This window comes from Lontra canadensis, unplaced genomic scaffold (genome assembly GCF_010015895.1).
Source record: "Lontra canadensis isolate GAN:19392208 unplaced genomic scaffold, GSC_riverotter_1.0 scaffold22, whole genome shotgun sequence".
Lineage (NCBI taxonomy): Eukaryota > Metazoa > Chordata > Mammalia > Carnivora > Mustelidae > Lontra > Lontra canadensis.
This window is the reverse complement of record NW_022631016.1, coordinates 3,615,383-3,637,536: the sequence shown is the minus strand read 5'-3', so window position 1 is coordinate 3,637,536 and position 22,154 is coordinate 3,615,383. Positions and strand designations below refer to the sequence as shown.

At 47.4% G+C, this 22,154-nt stretch overlaps 1 protein-coding gene across 1 annotated transcript in view; it reads right to left on the bottom strand.

Moving 5' to 3' along the window:
• ADAMTS16 (ADAM metallopeptidase with thrombospondin type 1 motif 16) overlaps positions 1 to 22,154 on the bottom strand; it is a 150,789-nt gene that overhangs the window by 78,161 nt on the left and 50,474 nt on the right. Inside the window, exons 9-10 of the mRNA XM_032861929.1 lie at positions 14,639 to 14,776; positions 5,708 to 5,861 (exon numbers count right to left, since the gene is read on the bottom strand). Of these exons, the coding sequence (XP_032717820.1) occupies positions 5,708 to 5,861; positions 14,639 to 14,776 (292 nt within the window). The remainder of the gene's footprint in view (positions 1 to 5,707; positions 5,862 to 14,638; positions 14,777 to 22,154) is intronic.

Here is a 22,154-nt window from a genome sequence, read left to right as displayed (position 1 = left end):
CTGAGAAAAGAGCCCGTTGTGGGGCTTGATCCTAGGACCCTGGGATCATGACCTGAGCCGAAGGCAGGCACTTAGCGACTGAGCCACCCATGTGCCCCACAGGTGAGGGTTTTTAACTTTACTAAGGACAAAGCTCTCAAGCACAGGATGCGGGCGATAGTGTGCCCTGACAACACGTGACCTGCGCAGTCTCCACCTGCCGCACGCCCCCTGCACACTTCGGCCCATGCTGGAACCTGTTCAATCCCCAGTTCAGTTCTTCAGGCAGAAACAAATGACAAGAGTTAGAAGAGCCTCGAAATGTCATATAATCCATGTTACTGTTATTCAACATATCGAAAAGTATTTAAGACATTGGTACCCTACAGATAAAACTGACATTTCATAAAAATGTGACACTCTACTCCAGAAAACAAATAGAAAATCCAGTTCCTCAAAAATTCAGATAATAAAATGACCATGAAATGACCAAACAACCAAAATCCAGTTTTACCCTCTCTTATCATACTTCGACTGACCTGCTAACTTCTAGACAATAATGTGCAATGATTGTATTAAATTAAACATTATTGTTGTATGTCATTACATTCTTAATTAAATTTCAGGGTCCTCTTGGAACAAAGACCCTATTAAATCATACATCTAGGGCCAAGGAGCTGGAATGTAAGACATGCTGGGTGTGGGGGGAAGCTCCCAATTTCACAACAGTGCCCAAGACACTAAGGTGATCAAATTTCAAAGTAATTCTAGCAGCCTGAATTACAGACTGTGGGGGTCAGACTGCCAAGCGCAGATGATGCTGGCACTAGACGAAGACACAGTGTTTGTAATAACTAATACTTCGGGAGAAAAATGCTGAAGTCCACACGACAGCCCATGCTTGCTTTCATCCTCACAGTGACAGAATCCAATCCTTAATAGAGGCGCTCGCTTTAGAGTCTGTCCTGTAATTTAAGAGCTGTGCTCACAAAGACGATTTCAGGCATAGTGACTTGGTTGAGTTAGGTGTCACCACCGAACACCCCAAATAAAACCAACATTTCCCAATGATTCTGTTGGAAATTTATTGGGATATTTCCCAACAGTGAGTGCACTAACCCCAGATCCATATTCTCAATCTGTCACTACTAGACTCTCCAAAGTACCAACTGAAGATGCCATCAGAAGTGATGTTATAATGGGATCTATAATTTATCACAAGTATTTGTTTTTCAAGAAGTGGGGTGCTTTATCACGAGTTCCAATGATCACTCCAAAGGCATCAGCAGACAGAGAAAGCCGTGGCCATTTGGGTGCGTGAATTTACACACGAGTATGTAAACACACATACACCAAACACATACCTGTCTGTCCAAGAGACAGATGCACATGAATTTGCATTATCTATTAACTTTTCCAACTAAACAACACATGGACTTGAAAGAGTCCCACATACCTATCACCTGCTCAGCAAATGTTCACTGAGGAGCCCTTAGGTTTAGTCACCAGGTAATTTCCTGTTATTTATTTATTTATTTTTCAAAGATCTTTATTTATTTATTTGAGAGAGAGAGACAGAGAGAGAGCATGAGCTTGGGGGAGTGACAGAGGGAGAAGCGGACTCCCCACTGAGCAGGGAGCCAGATGTGGGACTCAATCCCAAGACCCTGAGATCATGACCTGAGTTGAAGGCAGACACTTAACTGACTGAGCCACCCAGTCACCCTGCTTGTTATTTATTAATTTAGCTTCTTCCATCAGTAAGTTTCTGGATCTTTATACTTCAACCAGCAAAACAGACCCATTTTCATAAAACTTCATGAGGAGTTCATTGAAAAAAATTCAATGTTATAACTGAAAATGTTCTAAGATGCTTAATTCTCAAGGAAAATAATCTAAGTGCCCCAAATTTGAGATTCAGGACCCTAGAGATTCTGGCCACATAAGTCATACTTAACTGAGAAAATCCATCAAGTTTATTCAAGTTGAAGAACGATTTTATATCATAGCGAATGAGCTGACACGACTGATTTTAAAGGATGCAATTTTTTTTTAACTGAAAAGATATTTCCTCTCGGGTCCACGATGAAGTAACTGGTACCAGGCTTACTTTTCTGCACACAAAAGCTGTATGAAACTTGACAAAATATATGGGCCAGCTCTTTTAGGCTTTGGACCAGGCAACACAGTCCTTGTCCCTGGAGACAGGGAGGTTTGCCAAGTGAGCACCAACTTCGCTCCAACCATCTGGTTGGGAAGAATTTCCTGACGTGGTGCAGTGAGGTGGACCCCAGCACACACCGAGAGTCTCCCTGTGTGGAGGATGCCAGAACAGAGTTGGAGTCTGCAGAAGGAGCTAGAACCTGTGGGACTCTGTGGGACTGGGAAGGAAAAAGCCCCGTTAAGTAGGAAACCCCAAATGCCTGTCTAAGGATTTCCCGTAGGTCCTTCCTCATCTGTGGGGTGAACGGGTGATAGACGGACACGTCAGTGGCCTAGCGCAGGGCAGCAGCTCCGGGCTGAGCGCTGACTGGCTGGACGACAGAGGCCACGCCGTGTTGGGAGACACTGGAGTTCTGGGGGCGCGTGACAGCGAAACCTCAGTGGAGAGCCCAAAGTCCACGCCCCCAGCCCAGAGCACAGGCTTTGCCGCCAGATAAGGAGAAGTTGAATGAGAGGCGCCCTAAGGAAGAGCCAAAGCCAGCCTCCAGGGATGAAGGGATCAGCCGTTATAACAATGCGATAGAACACTTACATTACATGAAGTGATGCTGCATTACAGTACGTTGCCAATAGACTCAAGGCTATGAAGGAAAAAGCGCACAGAAGTAGTGGTAAAGAATGGGAAATTTCAGTGGAGAATAGAACAAATCAGATCGTGTTTTTGGAACCAAACCTTAAAATAACCTGAATGTGGAGTTCGTTAAATTGACTGAACAAATGGTAGGGAACGGCAGCGGCAGACACAGGTGATGATCGATCGGCTTTTTAATCAGAAACTACTGAGACCAGGTGAACATGGAAAGGTAGCCTGAGAATGTGTATAGGAAAACAAACAAAAAGAACTGTTTCGAATTCTAGAATCAGAAAAAATGATGCTTCAAAATAGAGGGTGACTTTACTGATATTTTCAGATAAAAGAAAATCTGACCTACTCTGTGCCTGGTGGATACAGGTCACAGGGAGCACAAGGAAAGATCTTCAGGCCAAAGCAAATGAAGGAACTGGAGTTGATCCATGAGAAAACGGAAGTTCTACAGGGTACCTCAGTGAGCGAATATAAAAGGTGACACTCTTTTATTTAAAAGCAACTCGCTCTGTTAAAACAAAACTTTTAACATTGTGTCTTGTAGCTTGTAACGGGCACAGAGGTAACATTCACGATGAGGACAGCACAGTGTGGGGTCACGTGGGCTTACTTGTTGTGAGGACCTTGCATTTTACATAGAGCGGCACAATGTTAATTCTACATCGGCTGTAGGTGAGGCACCTGCATTCTCCGGAGCAGCCGCTAGAAATCAAGAGGAGGAAGTAGAGCTAAGATGCAAATTGAGGCAAAAAACAGAATGGTTAGAAGTTTAATGCAAAAGGAAATAGAGGAATAAAAAGAAGTGTGACCAATGGGAGACTAAAGATAAAATCGATTGACACAATTCCCCACGTTAATACCATAAAAAAATCAATAACTACATCCCTAGAAGCAGAAAATGCATTTCACAAAAGTCAACCCACTTTTGTGATAAAATCGCTCAATGATCTAGGACCAGAAAGGAACTTTCTCATTTTGATAAAGGGTGACTGTAAAAACCAACAGCTAACATGCTATTTTTGTTTGTTTGTTTTTAAAGATTTTATTTACCTATTTGACAGAGATCACAGGTAGGCAGAGAGGCAGGCAGGGAGAGAGGAGGAAGCAGGTTTCTTGCTGAGCAGAGAGCCCGATGTGGGGCTCGATTCCAACACCCTGGGATCATGACCCGAGCCGAAGTCAGAGGCTTAACCCACTGAGGCACCCAGGAGCCCCCATATTTGTTTTTTTAAGTTAAGTTTTAATTAACATACAGTGTTCTATTAGTTGCAGATGTATAATATAGTGCTCAGCAAGTCCCCACGTGACTCTGTGTTCGTCATGGTAAGTGCGCCTTTAATCGCCATCCTGTCCCCCAATTCCCCCACCCTTGTCCCCTCCAGTAACCCTGGTTGTTCTCTATAGTTAAAATTCTGTTTCTTGCTTTGTTTCTTTTTCCTTTGTTTTTTTTTTCCCTTAAATTTCACATATGAACGAAGTTTTATGGTACTTGTACTTCTCTGACTTACTTTATTTAGCATTGTCCCCTCTAGCTCCATCCCTGTCATTACACATATTTTACTTGGCATTTATGAAGTTCCAGAATAAGCAAACTGTACCGATAGTGATAGAAATCAGAATGATGGTCCCCTTACCAGGGTTGGGGAGGGACTGAATGGAAGAGGGCATAAGGGAACTTTTTGGCTTTATGGAAGTAAGCAATGTCTTGGTCAGCATACCGGTTACATGGGTAAACACAGTTGTTAAAGTTCCATTTGTACACCTAAAATGAATCCATTTCACTGCATGCAAATCTTTCCTCAGTTACAAAAGAGGTACTTCGTTTAGCTTCTTACTTCTTATTTTTTCCACATGGCGCCAGGGTACCATGGGTGATACGGTCCACAGTCACAGAGCAAAATAACGTGAAACCAGAGGTATGCTATAAGAAATCCCATCTTTGAAAAAAAAAATTAGTCCTATGTTCCCTGTCCTTAACAGACAGAAGAGTAACATTCAAGAACTACCTAGGGGTCTCCCATGGAAAAGGAAACATTAGGAATACGCGCTGATGGTAACTGATTTATTGCTCCTGCTCCAAGCTGACATTAGCCAGCTCAGGAGATAAGGATCCTGTCCTGGAACACGGTTGTGATTGGCCTTAGGGGGAAATCTTGAGTTTAGAAGAAAATAGATTATGCCATCAGATTTAAATTGGGAATATTCCTCGTACATTATGAAATGTTGGAGGTTTCCCGAGGATCATATTTTTGTCTATTTTCCTCTTGATTTCATTACAAACTAGAATAAAAGAAATCTCAGAAGTAGTTACTTTCATTTACTTTATGGCTAGCTTTCTTCGGGGTTCAGTCCGGCAAGCTCCCAGATCCCAACCAGCCCTTCTGGCATGGGTGCGTGTCTCTGTGTCACACACAGAATTTGTATCAGTCATGTTCCTGGGCTCAGTGGCAGAGATGACACCTTCTACGAGTAACTTCTCTAGAAACCCTGTTTTGGGAAATTTAACAATCACGATTCTCTAGACAGACTGCTGCTCCACAGTAAATTCTGCTTCTATCTGAGGTAGGTAAAGCAGGGCGGTGCTGTTTTCTTAATAGCATTTGAAAAAAATGCAGAGCATTAATTTGCCAACTTACACCAAGAGGTTATTGCTGAGGTCCCACGTGATAAATCAGAAAGCAAGAGCGACCTAACAGGCCAAGTCAGTTCTCCAACGAAAACCGATACCCACACCAGTATCCACCAGCATCCTCTTTGCCAGGAGAACATGTGTTTCCTGTTATCTAAGACCAGCCCTAGCTCATAGGATTTGACATTTGGTAGGTACCCAATAAACGCAGAATACATCAATGTCCGTCACACTGCATAAAACGGTTTTGTGAATCATATTGCACTGAGCACTTGCCAATAATCACTTGCCTTTTTAAAATCCAGCATGCAGAGCTTGGCTTTCTCTCCAAACTGCCACTTGCACTGAGTGTTGGCGTCGTATAACTCTCCCGGCAACTTCTCGGGGTACTTGTACTCCTTCACCGGCTTCGGCTGATCAGCGAGGCACAGCGCTTGGGCGGTGCTGAAACGCACAGGACGCAGGGCTGCTGGTGATTCTGCAAGACTTACCAGAGGCACCTTCCGCGAGGCCAGGCTGTTCTGCAATGTGACAACACCCCCCGCACAGAGAGGAGGGGGCCTTCTTCCCCCAGGGTCCCACAGGACATTTACCCCGACTCTATTTAAATACAGGGGCCACATTTCCCGCGACTGCTCAGAATGCATTTCACCTCTTCCAGGAAGGTGATTTGTTCTTCACGAGATTCCTCAAACTTATCATGGGGAAAAGTGAGACGGACTAGCTCAGCAGACGTTCAGTGTGAGAAGCACCAGCCGCCAACGTTGGGTCCATTCCTTGCCACAGACAATCAAAGGTTGGAAGTGGGAACTGTGTGAGACTAGCCCAACCCACCTACCTCAAAGACAAAGGTTTTCTTTCTTTCTTTTCCTCCTCTGTCCTTCTTCTCTCCTCTCCCCGCCCCCACTTTCCTTCCCTGGACCAGGGGCCACCTGCACATCAGCTCACAGCCTCCAGAGGTTCCCCCTGGAACACAGCAACAGTTCCCACCAGCAACACTCCACACTGAGGCTAATTTCTGACGAGGTTCCCAAGTCAAGAAGGAAATTAACTCTGCTTAAGTTCACTCGATGATGACTAAAGACCAAATAATGATTCCTTCCTTCCACAAATAAGGCATTCCCTTCCCCAGCAGAAACAGGCATAGTTATAATTTTTGCATTCACAGGGAGGGCAAACAGCGTTTGCACATAGCAACTAAATCTTGCTTGCAAATTTCAATAAGCCAGAAAAATCCCCTTTACGTTTGCAAAACAGTGAATGACAGCAGACCTGCCATGGACCCCTGCACTTTTCTCTGTGTGGCTGCCCACCTTGACTGGCAACACTCTGGCCTCAGTCTGCACAGTCCCATCTCAGACTCCACTGCCTTTGGGTCCGCTCAGGCATGACTTCAATTCACAGTCACCCACGAAACACAAGAGTGGCCCCGGCTACAGTAGATGGGACATCGGTTCTATGTAAAAGGAGGTCAGAAGCTTTTCAGAGCACACTGGGAAGTAGAGATTAAATCAACTGATGGGAAAGTGTGAAGAGCAGGGACCGGGCCACTGTGGATGTCCAACAGATGACCGGTCTGTCATGGCCACTGTGATCATACCGCAAACGGATATTTTTAAGTAAAGAAAAAAAAGACGAAAAGCATAATTAGCATGTCAAGACACGATCTGGCAATTTTGGAATTCCATAGGACCTTTCTCTGATGGATCGCAAATGATGTCTTCATAGCGTTCGGTGTTCCCCATTGTGTCCCCAAGGCTACCCCCACCCTCTGGACAGGAAGCCAGGAAAAGTCGGCCAAACTGGCCCAGCAGGAGACTGAAAACTAAAACAGGCTCACGGGTTCAGGAATTTTTATAGTTTGTGTAAATGTAGAAGCACAGGGCATGAGGACAAGGTTCCCATCCAGCCAAGAAACACGCCCTGCACTGACTGGGAACCTGGAAGAAGCTGGGAGCCCACCAGGAGATGCAGGAGCATACCACCCCTGCTGGGACGAGCGGGTCGTCCCCATCGGGCTTCACCTTTGAAGGGCAGCAACTCCCCATGTGGGTCTTAGCCTGGTGCTCCAGGTTAGGTTCCTGCTTGAGCATGTCTGCTCCTTCCCCCTCTGCCCCAGCAGGCTCACGGCCAAGCGCATCACCAGTGGGGCAGGTGTGAGAAAACCCCATGGTGTTGATAGAGAAAGGAAAATCCACTGGACAAAGAATCCACTAGCATCCACATGGGCAAAGCATGTTTGGATTGTGTGGCGTACCCCAGACGAAAGCCAGGTGGCCTGCATGTGGGAAGCCAAATGATAACGCTTGTAGGAGATCATGTGGAAGAATGTATTTGTGACTCTGGGGTAAGCGGAGATTTTTTTTTTTTTTTTTTTTAATCAACAGCCCACAAAAAGTACTAACCCTAAAGCCAAAAATATGGATTCATTTGGACTCCATTACAAAAAGGGGAAGTTCTCTTAACCAAAGACACCATTAGAAGTGGAGACACCAAGTCATGGAGTGACAGAAGATACTTGCATAATATGTATTTTCCATATGGGACAAAGTATTCAGAATACATATGTCCCTCAAGAGACAAGAAAAAAAAATAAAAAGCCTGATTCTTAAAAATTCACAGGAGATTCGAAAAATAACTTCACTCAAGATTATTTCAGCGACCATTAACATGTAAAAGGACATTCGTTCTCTTTAATGGCCACCTTGGTATGCTACTACACACCAGCGAAACGGCTAAAATGGAAAAGACCGTCAAGACCAAGTGTTGGCGAGGGTTCAGAGCAGTGGGAGCACTCATAACTGTGGGCACGTGACTTTGCGCAACCACTCAGGGAAGCTGTCTGGGGTGTCTCCTGACACTGCAGACCGCGTGACCACGACCCTAGAGTTCCAGTCCTACAGATAATCGGAGACCAAAAGAATAGGCAGACATTTCTTAAATAGCCCCAAATTGGAATCTCAAATGCCTATCACCAACAGAATGGATTCATGAGCTGTAGCATATTCATGCAATTAAAAATAAGTAAATGATGTTATATTTGTATGCGGCAACAAGGCTGAATCTCATTATCATGATACTTAGCCAAAGACCACAGACACAGAGTAGTATGTAACTCATGGTTCTGTTCATAGGAAGTTCAGAAACAGGCAAAACTAGCCTATGGTGCCCTGTGTCAAGAGCAAGGTCATCTCTGGGGAGGAGGGAGATGCTGATGAGTGGGAGCATGGATTCTGGGCTGTTCACTGCTCTGTAGCTCTTTATAAACGTAGTTATCCTATCCATCACCTCAGATCCTTAGATTTGTGAATGTTGTGTCGTGAGAACATTTTTTTTTTTAAGGAGCCCAGTGTGAGGCTCGAACTCACAGCGCTGACATCAAGACCTGAGCTGAGATCAAGAGTCAGAAGCTTAACTGACTGAGCCACCCAGGTGCTCCAAGAGAACTTGTAAGATCTACTCTCCTAGCAACCTTCAAACACAGAATACAACACTGTCTGCAGTCACCGTGCTGTACGTGAGAGCCCCCAGGAGCCACTCATCTTAGAACTGCAGGACTGTACGTGTGACCGGCTTCACCAGCACCCCCATGGCCCCACCGTGGCACCTACTACTGCTGCTTTGAGCTTGATTCAGATTTCACATATAAGTGGGAACACACAGCGTGTCTTTCTCTGACTTACCTCACGTAGCATCACGCCCTCAAGGTTCATCTGCACTACCAAAAATGGCAGGATTTCCTTCTTTCACATGGCTGAAAAATATTCACTGTGTGTGTGTGCGTGCATGTGTGCGTGCGTGTGTATGAATGAAATGAAATGTGTTCTTCCTGTTACACCCCAAAACATGCTTCATGGGCTCTCAGGTCAGGTCAGATTTTCTCATTCACAGAGGTGATATGGGCTGGGGCAGGTGATCCAGGCACCCCTCAAACTCCTGGTCTCCAGCGATGGTCCCTTTTCCCATGGACTGACACAGATTCATGCAGTCAGAGGGAAGGCACACTCACTGGTCTGTGAATACCATGATTCAAATTTTTATAAAAAGTAAATTGAGGATGAGTCCCTGTTGTCATTAAATTAAAATAATGAGCTAAACTTTCCCTAGTCCTAGGCCTCCGGGACATAGACATGAGTAAACAGGATGAGGTCTGTGTCAGTTCCTCGGAAATGACACATGACTTCACTGACTCGGTTCATGAATTTACTCCAAACACGTATCTGTCCTTCTTGACTACCAACTATGGAGAAATGTTGTGCTGACAACTTCAGACCAACTGAGCTCCTTCTTTAAATATATTTTTTCCACGTACCAAAGGCGGGACTGCTCATAAAAGAAAGTGGGTTCATCTGTAGAGGTGAGCCACTTATCCTTACTCATTGTTGGGATCGCATCCAAAGAGCAGCCTGATTGGTGGAGAACATAACGGGATTGTGACTATGTGGAGCTAGGGAAGTCGGCAAACGTGTCCAAGAAGACAGTCTCCCGCTCATTAAACCGAGGAGATGTCCCTGCTGACACAGTACAGACATGGCTGATTCGTGACTGGTCATCCCAAGGGAACAAAAGCTTGAGTGACTTTGACAACAGGAGGTTCTCCTGGAAAATTTAATATTTCAAGGGAACAAATTTGTGAGCATGGATAATCTTGCATTTCTGTTTATAGCCACGTGGTCCAGCAAAATTATCAAAGTTCTTGAAAATAAAAATTTATGACTGAATGGCCACACAAGGGTTTCATGGCCATGGCCTGACTGACACAAAAACAAATGAGCGCACTTGAGCCGACATTGAACCGTCCCGGGATCCCAGAGCAAATACATCTCTGAACCACACTCTTGGCAAACCCTCCTAGGGCCATGGTCTGATTTGGAGATCACAGCCCATATCTAATGTCATCAAAACAAGTGCTCTCTAAGCGTATAACTATTTTCTTTCCACAAGTTCTCCCATAGTCCTTGGCAGCTGAGAAACGATCTGGACTCTCATGATGCTGATTCGCACTGTACACCCACACGCTGCATCCCCTGCTCTCCACATCGTCTGGGCACATTTCAAAAATGTTGAAAGTGTTTCTCTTCACAGAAACCATGAAGGTGAAAAAGCAGTAAAAATGTTGAGGGGCGCCTGGGTGACTCAGCCAGTTAAGCATCTGCCTTCTGCTCAGGTCACGATCTCAGAGGCCTGAGATCAAGTCCCACACCGGATTCCCTTCTCTGCAGGGAGTCTGCTTACCCCTCTGCCCCTCTCCCTGCTTGTGCATGCATGCTCTCTCTCTCTCAAGTAAATAAATAAAGTCTTTAAAAGATTTTTTTTAAATGATCTAGAAAATTTTAGAAAGGATTGATATAGAAAACTCCTATGCAAACTTAAGTTTATGCTCTTTTTTAATTCAGAAAGCAGAAGTCTTCATGCACCTGCATACACACAGACATGCACACACACACACCAAACAAAACTGAAACCGCTACAAACAATGCTAACAATCCCCAACTTGACTCCACGGGGGTCCCACACAGGGGACAGCATATGTTGAAAGGACCTCGATGTGGGATGCCACTTACAGAATAATGTTAACACTGTCTTTTTTGGCAATGGACATAAAAGAAAAATGACCAAGTGTATGTTACTAGAATACAGATTGGTATTATCAGGAGACAGATACTGTCCACAAAATTTTCTCCCTTCTGGAAGGCAGCCCATCATGACTTTAGGTGGGAAAATACCTTGACTGCTGGGAAGTCTCATGGTAAGAACACAGGGGAAGGCTTCACCCAGGCTGAAGGTGAGTGGTCAGGATGGTGGCTCGGGAGACTTGCCAACAGCTTGTCTGAAGGATGGAAGGGACAGGCAGCAAGAGAAGAATACCAGCCATGGGCTCAGGGCTCCACGAGGGTATGGGCAGCAGCCACAGACAGTGGACAGACAGGGACTAGAACCAACAGAAGTACCCACGTGATGCTGCCCTGTGGTGCCCTATGGACAAGAGGTTTGTAATTTGTGCAAAAGAAGAAAGGGAAGAAATAGCTTACTGACAAAATAATAAAGAAAGAGAGAAGGAGAGACAGAAAAAAGGAGGGAAACCTAGAACCCAACCATGATAACAAGCTCCGTGGGGCAAGCCAGCGAGGGCAGCAGAAGCCTGAACAGTGTTTCCAGGAGTGGGGTACTTGTCCCTTTAATTCCTACCTTGGAATAATGGGTTCTGGGTTCTGACTGTGGGTACGCATGTCCGTTGCACAGACTTGGAAGGCAGATCTCCGGCTGCTAAGCTGGTGGTCCATGGGGGCTGCCAGTCTGTCTTCCCTCCGCCAGTGCCAGTGGGGCTAACATGAGTCACAGACCTTGCCACACACCTCCACCCACGCTCCCAGTACAGTTGCTGGCTTTGTGCCGTGGCAAAAGCAGGAGAGAGACAAGCATGTGCTCCTGGTGTCTGGGACTGGCCTGGGGTGGACTCACTCTAGCACAGGGGGCAGAGGAGGTGGCAGGGGGAGTCATCAGGAGACATGGGTTAGCGTGCACACAGATAACTAGAATACAGATTGGAGGTACTTTCTACCCATGTTTTTACTTCGTGTGTCTATCAATACTCATAAGCACTTGCTGTATGATGCGTAATTGGTTACAGGCATGTAGGGCATATTTCATGTAGCAGACGGACAGCAGAGCGTTCTGTAAAAGTACAGGATGCATATAAAATATAGAGAAACATGTCTATCAGTGGATGCTCTTGGATGAACCTACAGCTCTGCTTCCTTTTTAAAAGATTTTATTTATTTATTTGAGAGAGAGGGAGAAAGCACATGCACAGAGGGAGAGTGAGAGGGGGAAGCAGGCTCTCCGCTGAGCAGGGAGCCCGATTCAGGACTCAATCCCAGGACCCTGAGATCATGACCAGAGCTGAAGGTGGATGACCAACCCAATGAAACCACCCAGGCACCCCTATAGTTCTGTTTAGATATATACAGATTCAGTTTCATTTGTTTTCAATAATTCTATGCTGGCAAAAGCCTCACTTTCCTTGAAATATTGGAAATGTTAATATGAATGGATTTGATCTCCTTTCTTGCTTTCTTTCTAGAAAGACCTTTGCCCAATTTCAAGCTTCAATCACAGCCAAAGCCTGTATTCTAAGATTGATACACTTGTATGTTTTTTCCTTATTCTTCATTTTCTATTCCCTTGGTTTTCGTCTTCATCCCACTGTCAATTCTAGCTGTTGTGTTGTGTTTTGTTTTGTTTTGTTTTGTTTTTAAAGAGGGAGAGCAGGTCCCTTCACAGGGAGCAGGGAAGAGGGAGAGACAGAATCCCAAGCAGGCTCCACGCCCAGCGCAGAGCCCAGTGGGGCCCGGTCTCGGGATCCTGAGAGAATGAACTGGGCACAGTCAAAAGTCCCACCCGTAACCAAATGAGCCACCCGGGCGCCCCTAATTATTTTTTGTTTCCTTGTCATAATCTCTCCAAACTCTTAAAGTAAGGTGGTCTGGTTTGTCAGCTTTGTCCAAGAATATGTCACTGCCACAATAGCGCTACCTCTCATGCTTTCCTCGATGAATCCCAGAAACATGAGTGCACCGCACGGAGAACGAGCCACGGCGGCCCGCTTCATGCCAGCACTGACACGTTTTGGGAAGAAGGAAGCACACGCTTTGTATCTCCTTGGCAAGGATCCGTGCATTATGGAGAGGCAGCGTGTCTGTCAGAGAGTGAGTACAGGCCTTCTAGGTGTCTGGCAAGGTACATTTCTGCATCACCGAGATGGGTGTCCTCCCTTTTGAGTGAAAACAGTTCTCCTTCCCACGGCCGGGGAAACCAGGATGTTCCCAAGGGGACAAAGGTGGAAAGGGGTGTGTCCTCTATAGGGCACAGTGTGTCACAGGAGCCACGGCTGGGGCCCAGAAGAGCCCACTCAGGAGCAAAGAGAAGGAACGTGGGGAGCTCCGGTGGGCACGAACCCACGGTGTCTGCCCGTGCCCCGGCCGCCTGTGCGGGATCTCAGAGAGGACTCGCCTTCACAGAGTTAAAGCTACTTTCTAAACAAAGGCCGTTTCTCATCTTTTCGTACTCAGAGCAAGTCAGTTAAGATAAAACCAACATTACAGGCTGTGATTTCAACAGAACTGCTTTTCCTGGGCTGTTTGCATCCAGGCTTCTTGGGACCCGCGGGGAGAGGCCAGAGCCAGGCTCCTGGAAGCCGAGACTACACTCTCTCTGATTCGGGGGACCCGCGTGCCAGTGACGTCCCCTGTGGCAGCCGGGGGCTGCCCACGGGCACACAGGGGCCTCTCTTCACCCCACATGTCTTTTTCCTTCAGAGCACACGGTAGATGACGTTCCTGACCCAGCCCTTGCAGCGTGGGCTGTCAGCGGAGTCCTTGTTGCCAGGAACACAGTCCTGTCCTGCATGCCCTCCCCGGCCCTCTCCTCCCCTGGGACCCGTGGGCTGCTCTGCACGACCAGCTCCTACAAGAGGAAGCGGCTGCTGGACGGAAAGACCGGGGCTCTGTGTGACCACACGCATTACGCTTGCTGACCCACGGGGGAGCGCGATACCTGTCAGAAATAAGGTTAGGGTCGGCAGCTGAAACCAAACTCCAAACTCAGCATCCTTGAGACTTGGTGGACAGTCCGCCTTACTAATAGAACTCAGGCCACTTTGTAAAGTCCCTTCTTTCTCTAAAAAGTTCAAAATCCACTGTCTGTCTTTTTCAGGGGGTCAAACCCTATTTCTCCTCAGTGTCCTAGATCCTAAATGAATTAGTGCTATAATGAAAATTCAAAAAATAAACCAGGCTAAAGCTTCCCCTCCTAATAAGAAATGCACTTTGTGGAAAAGAAAAGAAAAAATCCCCGAGTTACATGTGCTTCCCCACCGTGTGCACGGTAGGTCTTCCAACTCATGAATAAAAAATGTTTAGTCACAAGAGTGAGAATTTAAAACAACTAAATGTTAGTGACAGATACTTTGATTTGGGATGTATCTTGGGTTTCCTTTGAGTCTGAAGGTCAGACGATGTTAGATTCAGCCTGTAGGACTTGGTGCCCTAAGGAAGCGTTTGGCAAACTTCTTGGCCAAGGGAACATCTCAAGACACCTCTAAATGGGAACCATGTTGGGAAGTCACAGCCAAGCCAGGGCTGCTTGGACAGAATCAGGCTGCCCAGTCAGGGAGCAGCAGAGACATTCAAAGACACACATCCAGCTCCGGGAGTTCATACCTTAAGAATTTCTGCAGGTACTGGCGGCTGCAGGGTGACCAGGAGAAGATCCCGTTGCGTCCTGCCAATGTGGGGGACATGATGTTGCCCTCAGACTTTTTGCACACGTTCCCTTCTCCATCGTGGACCATGCCAAAGCTGCATGAGAGAGAAATGGCTCTTTCAAAACCAAGAACAGTATCAATGACCTAAGAGACCCCAGCCGACAGTTGTCAGCATGTGAACTTCTCCATGTCCGTGTGCCAGTCAGACAGAAGGAAAATGTCTGCCCAGCCAGGCTGTGGAGCAGAGCCACACATTCACAGAGCTTTCCTGAAGAACTAGCATTCGGTCACTTGAAGCGTGCATCCAACTATCTGCTAAGGGCCCATGTTTTAATTACAGAAAGACATTTCAAGTGGGGTGTGGAGGGCAGGTCTCTTGATCTTGGTTGATGAAGCTGACCAATGCTCCGTCTGCTCTCATCTCTCTATACTCTTCTCTGCTCACCAGGGATTTTCAGAATTTCCAGGTGTTTGTCAGAAACACAAACGCAGGCTCCTCAGGTGCGTCTGAAGCCTCCCACAGCTGGAGAACTGACCACCTGTTACAGCTCCCTGTGGGGCTGACTCTCTGCCCCCACTCCCACCAAGGGCTGCCCCACCTCCTGCCAGGCCTGCACTGTTCGGGGCTGCCCCAGCTGGACAGTGCTTGACCACATTCCCTATGTCCCTTTGGAGGAAGAAGCTCCAGGAAGCCCAGCGGGCGTTCTTGCTCCCTTTAACTGCAAGAAGCGTTTGAAGGTACACCTGTTCCTCCTGCCTCCAAACCAGACCACTCTGGGTTCCAGCCCTAGCTGAGGAAAGGGGGCCATCTCAAGCCGCAATGGCTCTTGAGGTACTTACTAGTGTCCTTTATAGATGTTCCAATTGGTAACCCCCTCACCATCACTAGAGAAAACTCTAGCCCTACACCTGTAAGCATGCCACAAAGTGAGCTGCTACGTCTCTCTGCCAAGTCAGCTTCTTCTTCTTGACTGCCCAGAGCTTTGGCTGTAGGAGCGTCTCACACCGCTGTCTTCATCTACCCCAGAAGAACACAACTAATGGATTGGGAAGAACGCTGGGGGTCTGGGAGTTCTCTGTGACCCTGAAGACTTCCCATGAGGGCAAACACATTCTTAGAGAGTTGAGCCATTGTTGGCCACTAGTATCTGGTACCTGCCCAATCACACTGGGTGGATTCTTAGATAATGGGGTTCCACATGAGTGGGCACAGAGCAAAGGGGGAAGGCAAGGGGCAAAACAAAGAAGAGCAGGAGGGTTACTGGGTTTGGGGACAATCTGCTACCAAGAATCCCATGAGAAGAGGCAGGGCAGCAGGGACAGAAGGCTCTGAACATTGGGGAAAGGAGCTCCAACCATGGGCCAGGGAATCTGTATTTGCTGCTGAGGCTGAAAACCCATTTTCCCCACTGCACTGGCTAGCTTATGGAGATCTAATAGTATCAGTAAAAATAACAACTCACACTTGTAGGCACCCACTAGTGTTCAAACAGGCTATTAAACACATTATCTGTATTTTCTAACTTAAGCCTCCCTAAAAGCTGATAAGGCAGGGAGAATATCACGACAGCAAGACTGAGGACTGGAGAGAGCCGTGACCACGGTCTCAGAGTCAGAGCTGTGACCTGACACTCCGACATCGGAGCCCAGGCGGGACCCGGGCAAGAGCGTAACACGAGCACCATTGGAGGACGTATCCAGGGAAATCTGGCACGCGAACACTGTTGAATTTCTGCAAAATTCCTGCTTGGTACCAAGGGTGACGCAGATGGACTCATTTCGGTCTCCACCCATCCTCTGAAGTTCTATTAAAAGCAATCAATCAAGGCTGGGGTAAGCATATAGCAGAGGAAATGTGTCATGGCTGTGAAAAGATTCAGACTGTAATCTCATATGGGTGGCTGCCTTGGGGAGAAAGTTAGGAAAACGAACAACCAAAGTACACTCCCCCGCCTGGCCCTGGATTCTGCAGACAACATGCACACTGTGGTTCCACAGGTGCCCCAGCAAATGTGCTACCACTCTGCCCACGTTTTTAAAGACATGAAAGCCGTGATAGCCCAGTTCCAGAAACACGTGGGTCTTCAACTTTTTCATCTAAGGTGTCTTCCATGATTCTTTCTAGAATTGATTCTCAAACTCTGCTGTGCGTCCGAATATCTGAGAAACACATCACACGGTGTGGTTCCCCAAAGCCCATCTTATAGGTTTTTATATTTAGTAGCTTGGGAGTTAGGTTCTGGTATCTGGTGCATTCTAACACAGTAAGGTGATCCTGATGCCTGCCCAAATCTCGGCACGACCACATGGCAGTGAGCTGTCTCTCCAAGTAGTGTGATGCCCATATACACTGTGCTGTGATGGACGCCGGACGTTAGCATGGAAGTACCCCACAGCGGTCACATTTGAGTGCAACATTAACAAAGTCAGGGAAGGACAGACAGAGCTCATTTTGAAGATAAGGTTGGTCAGCGGAACCAAGAAATATAGTTACGACCCAACCTGCACTATACCAGGCGTGTTCTTTGTTTCCGTGAGCCAGAGTATTCTATTCAAAGTTTTGGTCATCCTATAGGTTGAAACAGTAAATATACTGTTTTCTTTCCTCCCTACTAGCTTTTAAGTTTCGAAAGGACAGAGACCTTTCCTGTCCATGCTCAGCCCCAGGCCAGGGCACTCATGAGCCCTAACAGGTGCTTCAGTGATGTCGGTTGAATAAACAAAGTCCAACCTTCCAGCGAGAACACCCACCCAAATACCCAAATGGAAGCATAATTTCAGATTAAACCAGGCTTGAGAATTACATTCAGCATGCGATGCTTCCAGAGCCTCTCCAGCACGTTCTGAGGGACTCAATTCCATCAGCACGCATTCCGCCATTACTAACGATGCACCCGGAATGATGAGTGGCCATGCCTTGTTGGAGGTTGTACCAACTATTTCAGACTATGCAGACAGCGTTAGTTAAGGAAACAAGAAACCCTTCGAAGCAACCACGGGCCAGTGTCATCTGGAGGGCTACATCCACCCTTGGTGCCATGATGGTGCCAAAGGAGGGCCTAGGTGTCAGCCTCTGATGTGGACTTTCCAAGGAGCACAATGCAGCCCCCTTGAGAGGGAGAAAGCTGGTGTGGACACGGCCTCAGGTGGGTCTCAGGGACTGGAGCAGGTCAATTAACCAGAAGAGTGGAGACTGAAGGAGGGCCTTCACAAGCTGTTGGATTGAGTCACCAGGCCTCAGTTTCCTTACCTGTATAATGGGGTAGTAAAACCTTACTCTAAAATCACACAAAAGACCTGACACCATGCATATCACAAAGGAAAATTCAGAATTTCTATCCCGTTCCTGATTCAAATGGTCTTGCTCCAATTACTCACTACCTAGCTGTTACTTGTATATGTATGGTGCGTGTGTGTGCACGCACATGTACACATGTTCAAATGAAGGTCAATAGGTTTCAGGTGCTTTTTGGATACAGAAACAAAAACTCTTAGGAGGAACAATAAATAAAATTGGGAAGAAATGAGCCTCCGACCTGCTAGGGCTCCCTAGAGGGCAGTCTGACAATCACTGGCCAGAGGATGTCTAAGGGGCTGCTGCCTTGATTTTGCACAAGACCCCAGCATCACGGTGCCTCCCTGACCCCACTGCAGGGCTCAGGTTAGTATCAGTGCACAGCCGCATCTCAGGGAGGTTTACACCTCACCATCAAACGCTCGGAAGGGCCTCTAACCTCACCAGCCAAACCCGCTGGAGCTAAGTGTATTAGCAAGTCACTTCTGCTTCTTTTGAGACTTTCTGGCATGTCTGTGATAAAGTCCCTTGCAACGCCCACAGCCCACACAGCCTGATTGGTGCATGCACTATCTATCTTGTCCTTCCATGAACGCTTTTGGAGGGGGTGAATCCCTAGTCTCTTCATAGAACCCTGCACAATGCTTTGCTGGCAGAATGGAAATTGCACCCAGTGAGCGGGTCGATACATCTGGGAGAAGACAAGTGGCAGAACGATGGGTCATGAGTACTTCTAAGCACAGCAAATATGCTTTAATATTGTCTTGATGGTCTGAAATGATAATGCAAGTTCAGCACGTAATCCTGTGTCGCCGGCAACCTCAGCTCAACTCGTGCACCTTCCATTGTCCCTGCACACTCACGCCGAGGGTCTTAGACTCCCTTGGTTTGGCAGATGGGAGCCTAGGTAAGAGAAGAAAAGGCAACACAGGCAGATGGCTTCCAGGCTGCGGGAGAACCGCATGGATCCGGGACCCCAGGCCTATGGTCCTACTGCCCAAATGGCATGACTTTCTTAGTACGTGGGGATTTTTCAAAGGGATTCATGCCTTTCAGGGGACAGAGTCCCCAAAACCTGTAGTTCAGTGCTCAGTATGTCTGCGTCAGTTCTCCAGAACTGCCTCTAGCAAACCACACGTCCCATGCCAAGTGATCGAATACAACTAGGAAGGTTACCCTACACCACTGACTTAGGAACTAGCCCAACTGGATCCCACATCCTACAGGGCAATACACATCTTCATGTCTAGTCCCGTCTCCCTCCCTCTCCAACACAAATCCAAACCCCTGTTCTTAGCGATTTCTGTGCGCAGGTCTGATTTCTCCACAGAAACCACAGATGTCCTGACGCAAAAATAACTCGACTCATTAGGAGAAACAGGCCGCATGTTCAGGAAGATCCTCTCTGAGGTAAAGGTCAGAAAAGTTCTGGCTGAAAGGCCTGGAGAAAAGCACTCCTCTGACCCCAGAGATATGCTCTGAATGTAAACAAACCTGAGAAAGGAAAACGGACCCCTAAAACGGGATGTTTCACAAAGTCCTAACAGATGTGGGATTACTTTCCGATTCTTAGTTCACAGAACTCGAGAAATTGGCCCCGCCTGGAGTTCATTGCCAGGCACGCGGTTGACGTTGCGACGTCTGATCCATGCGCAAGGACAGCTCTCCTCCAAGAAGCGACAGGTACTAAATCAGTGAGCTGAATAAGTGTGTTCATTTTCAATTCAACAAAAATCCATGGGTTCGGTCCCTGAGCCTTGCACGCTTTTCTCATCTGATGTAGTTGCCACAGCAAACGACTCACTTGAAACACTCTTGGCTCATCCGCCTGCTTGTTCCTGACTCACACTGTCTGTTCCATTCATTCACACTCACCAAACACTCAGCACCGTCTACCCTCCAGCCTGGTGGAGCGGGGAGAGGGGCATCCCCAGAGGTCTCCCCGGCTGGAGGTGCGTGTGAAATCGCCCTGCAAATCCCGCAAAGCGCTTGACAAACCTCAGGTGATATATGACGACGGCCGTTGCTACTATCAGTAAGTGCTACAGTCGCTCGGTTTGCCGTTGGACTCATGCAACTCACTGGCCCATTGCCCCCACGTACTTCCTGTTTCCTCAACAGGACAGGAAGTGACCTCACCGGCGACGGGGTGTGTTCAGAGCTCCCAGTGCCTGACCATTGCATAATGTCCTGTTCCCGCTGGGTGCTCAAGAAGGAGCTGGTAATTTTCTGGAGATGAAGTCCATGAGGAGAGAGACGCCCCTTCATCCAAGCCTATGGCCCATTTCCTTCCTCCCATCCACGGTCCCACTTGGAATAACGGTCTTATCTTCTTTGGAAAATGCTCTTTCCATCTAGACCCAGCCCTGGTGATGAAAGAATATTAATTGAAGGCCTAGGACAAAGTAAAAGGAGGCACAGATCCCCGCTGACACTGACGACCTGTGTCTGACGCTGCTGGTTTAACTCCGGGTAGACCAACCGGCTGCAGCTGTGCACACCGCCAGTCCCGGCCATCATCCGTTCTCTTAATACTGCTCAGTCCTCGGTGCCTTGAACATTTCTTACCTGGATTGTTTAATTAAATTCAGGTATGGGTCAGGGGACAGCCAGAGCCTCATGTTGTTAACATAATGAGAGTTTTTGAAGTTTTAGCTGTGGCGGCCTATTAGAAATACAATTATGATTTAGCTGGAAGTTTCAGGAAGGGTAGGGCAATGTTCTAGGCACCGAGAGAGTCAATCATTAGCTATAACAATGATGGGGTCAGAGGCTGACTATAAGCTTCATTGTCAGGTCATCAGTTCATACAGCCAAGTCTGCAAGGCCTCATGGGGCTGCGCTACAGGCAGGTGCATGTACACAACACACACTCGGACACGTGGGGACACACGCACATGCATGCACACACACACACAGACAGATGCTGTGAATGGGACGAGAGCACACACATGGCCTCATTCCATTTCTACCAGGGGATGGAGAGGTCAACTCTGCAAAACAGGAATGGCAAACACTGCGTTTTGCAGGTTTTGTGATTTGCAAGTAAATTCAGGGTGAAAGTAAAAAAAAAAAACAAAAAACAAAAACAAAAACCAAAAAAATGGTAATTCCCAGTTGTGCATTTTCTGGGAGAAACCCCAATCCAAGCTGCTATGTAGCAGTAAGACAGCTGCACTCCCACTGCTCCAGCTCCCGCTGACCTGGCCAAGTCCAGGAAGCCAGTAGGCAAGCGCAGCAAGGAAAAGTCTCAACCTAAGGCAGCTTATAGAATGATTAGCCCAGGAAACCTTATTTAAGACTGATAGCGCCTGTAAGTAATTGAAAGACAGTGTTCATTCTACAGGAACAAATGGAAAACTTTCATATATAAAGATGCCACCAGAGACCAGCCGCTGGCTGAGTGCTGCCCATACAGCACAGACGTCTGTCTGTGCCAACCCCAGGCTCGCCACCTACCCTGATGCTGCCCTGTTATGCTGCACATCTGGACACGTGGGCTGCAGACCAGCTCCTACAGCTCCCACCCCTAGTCTAATCTGCACTCCCCGAACAGCTTGACACACCAATCAAAAGACATCTCTACAAATTATAAAAGTTATACAAGAAGGTCAAACTCCAGAGTAACTAGTGGACAAGAGGAGGCCTTCTCTCGCTCATCCCCGACGGGAACTAACCATGGAGCGAGATGGGCGCACAGGACCCACGTTCAGAACAGGATGAAGGAGCGGAGGCTGAGACAACGGTGCAATCACACAGTCATGCCCGAGCCGGGACGGAAGGATGAGCAGAGGAAGGAGAGCGTGAATGCGGAAATCACTACGGCTTTAGACTCCGCACGGCTCGGCACTAAAATAAAAACGTAAGAAGGGATGCCTGTGTGGCTCACTAGGTTAAGCATCTGACTCTTGATCTCAGGGTTGTGAGTTCAAGCCCCATGTTGGGTTCCATGCTGGGCGTGGAGCCTGCTTAAAAAAATAAAAACAAACAAAGAAAAACCATAAGAAGGACCTAAGGGATCCACAGCCTCCTTGTCCGCAACATTCTCCTTGTCCACGACGTTCTCCTTGGACACACGTGATGCCCCTTACAGACCTGACCTAATGAACCAGTGTCTCTGTGGGAATCACCCAGCAGGGAGAGCACCCCAGGATCCACCCTTCCACGAAATCACTCA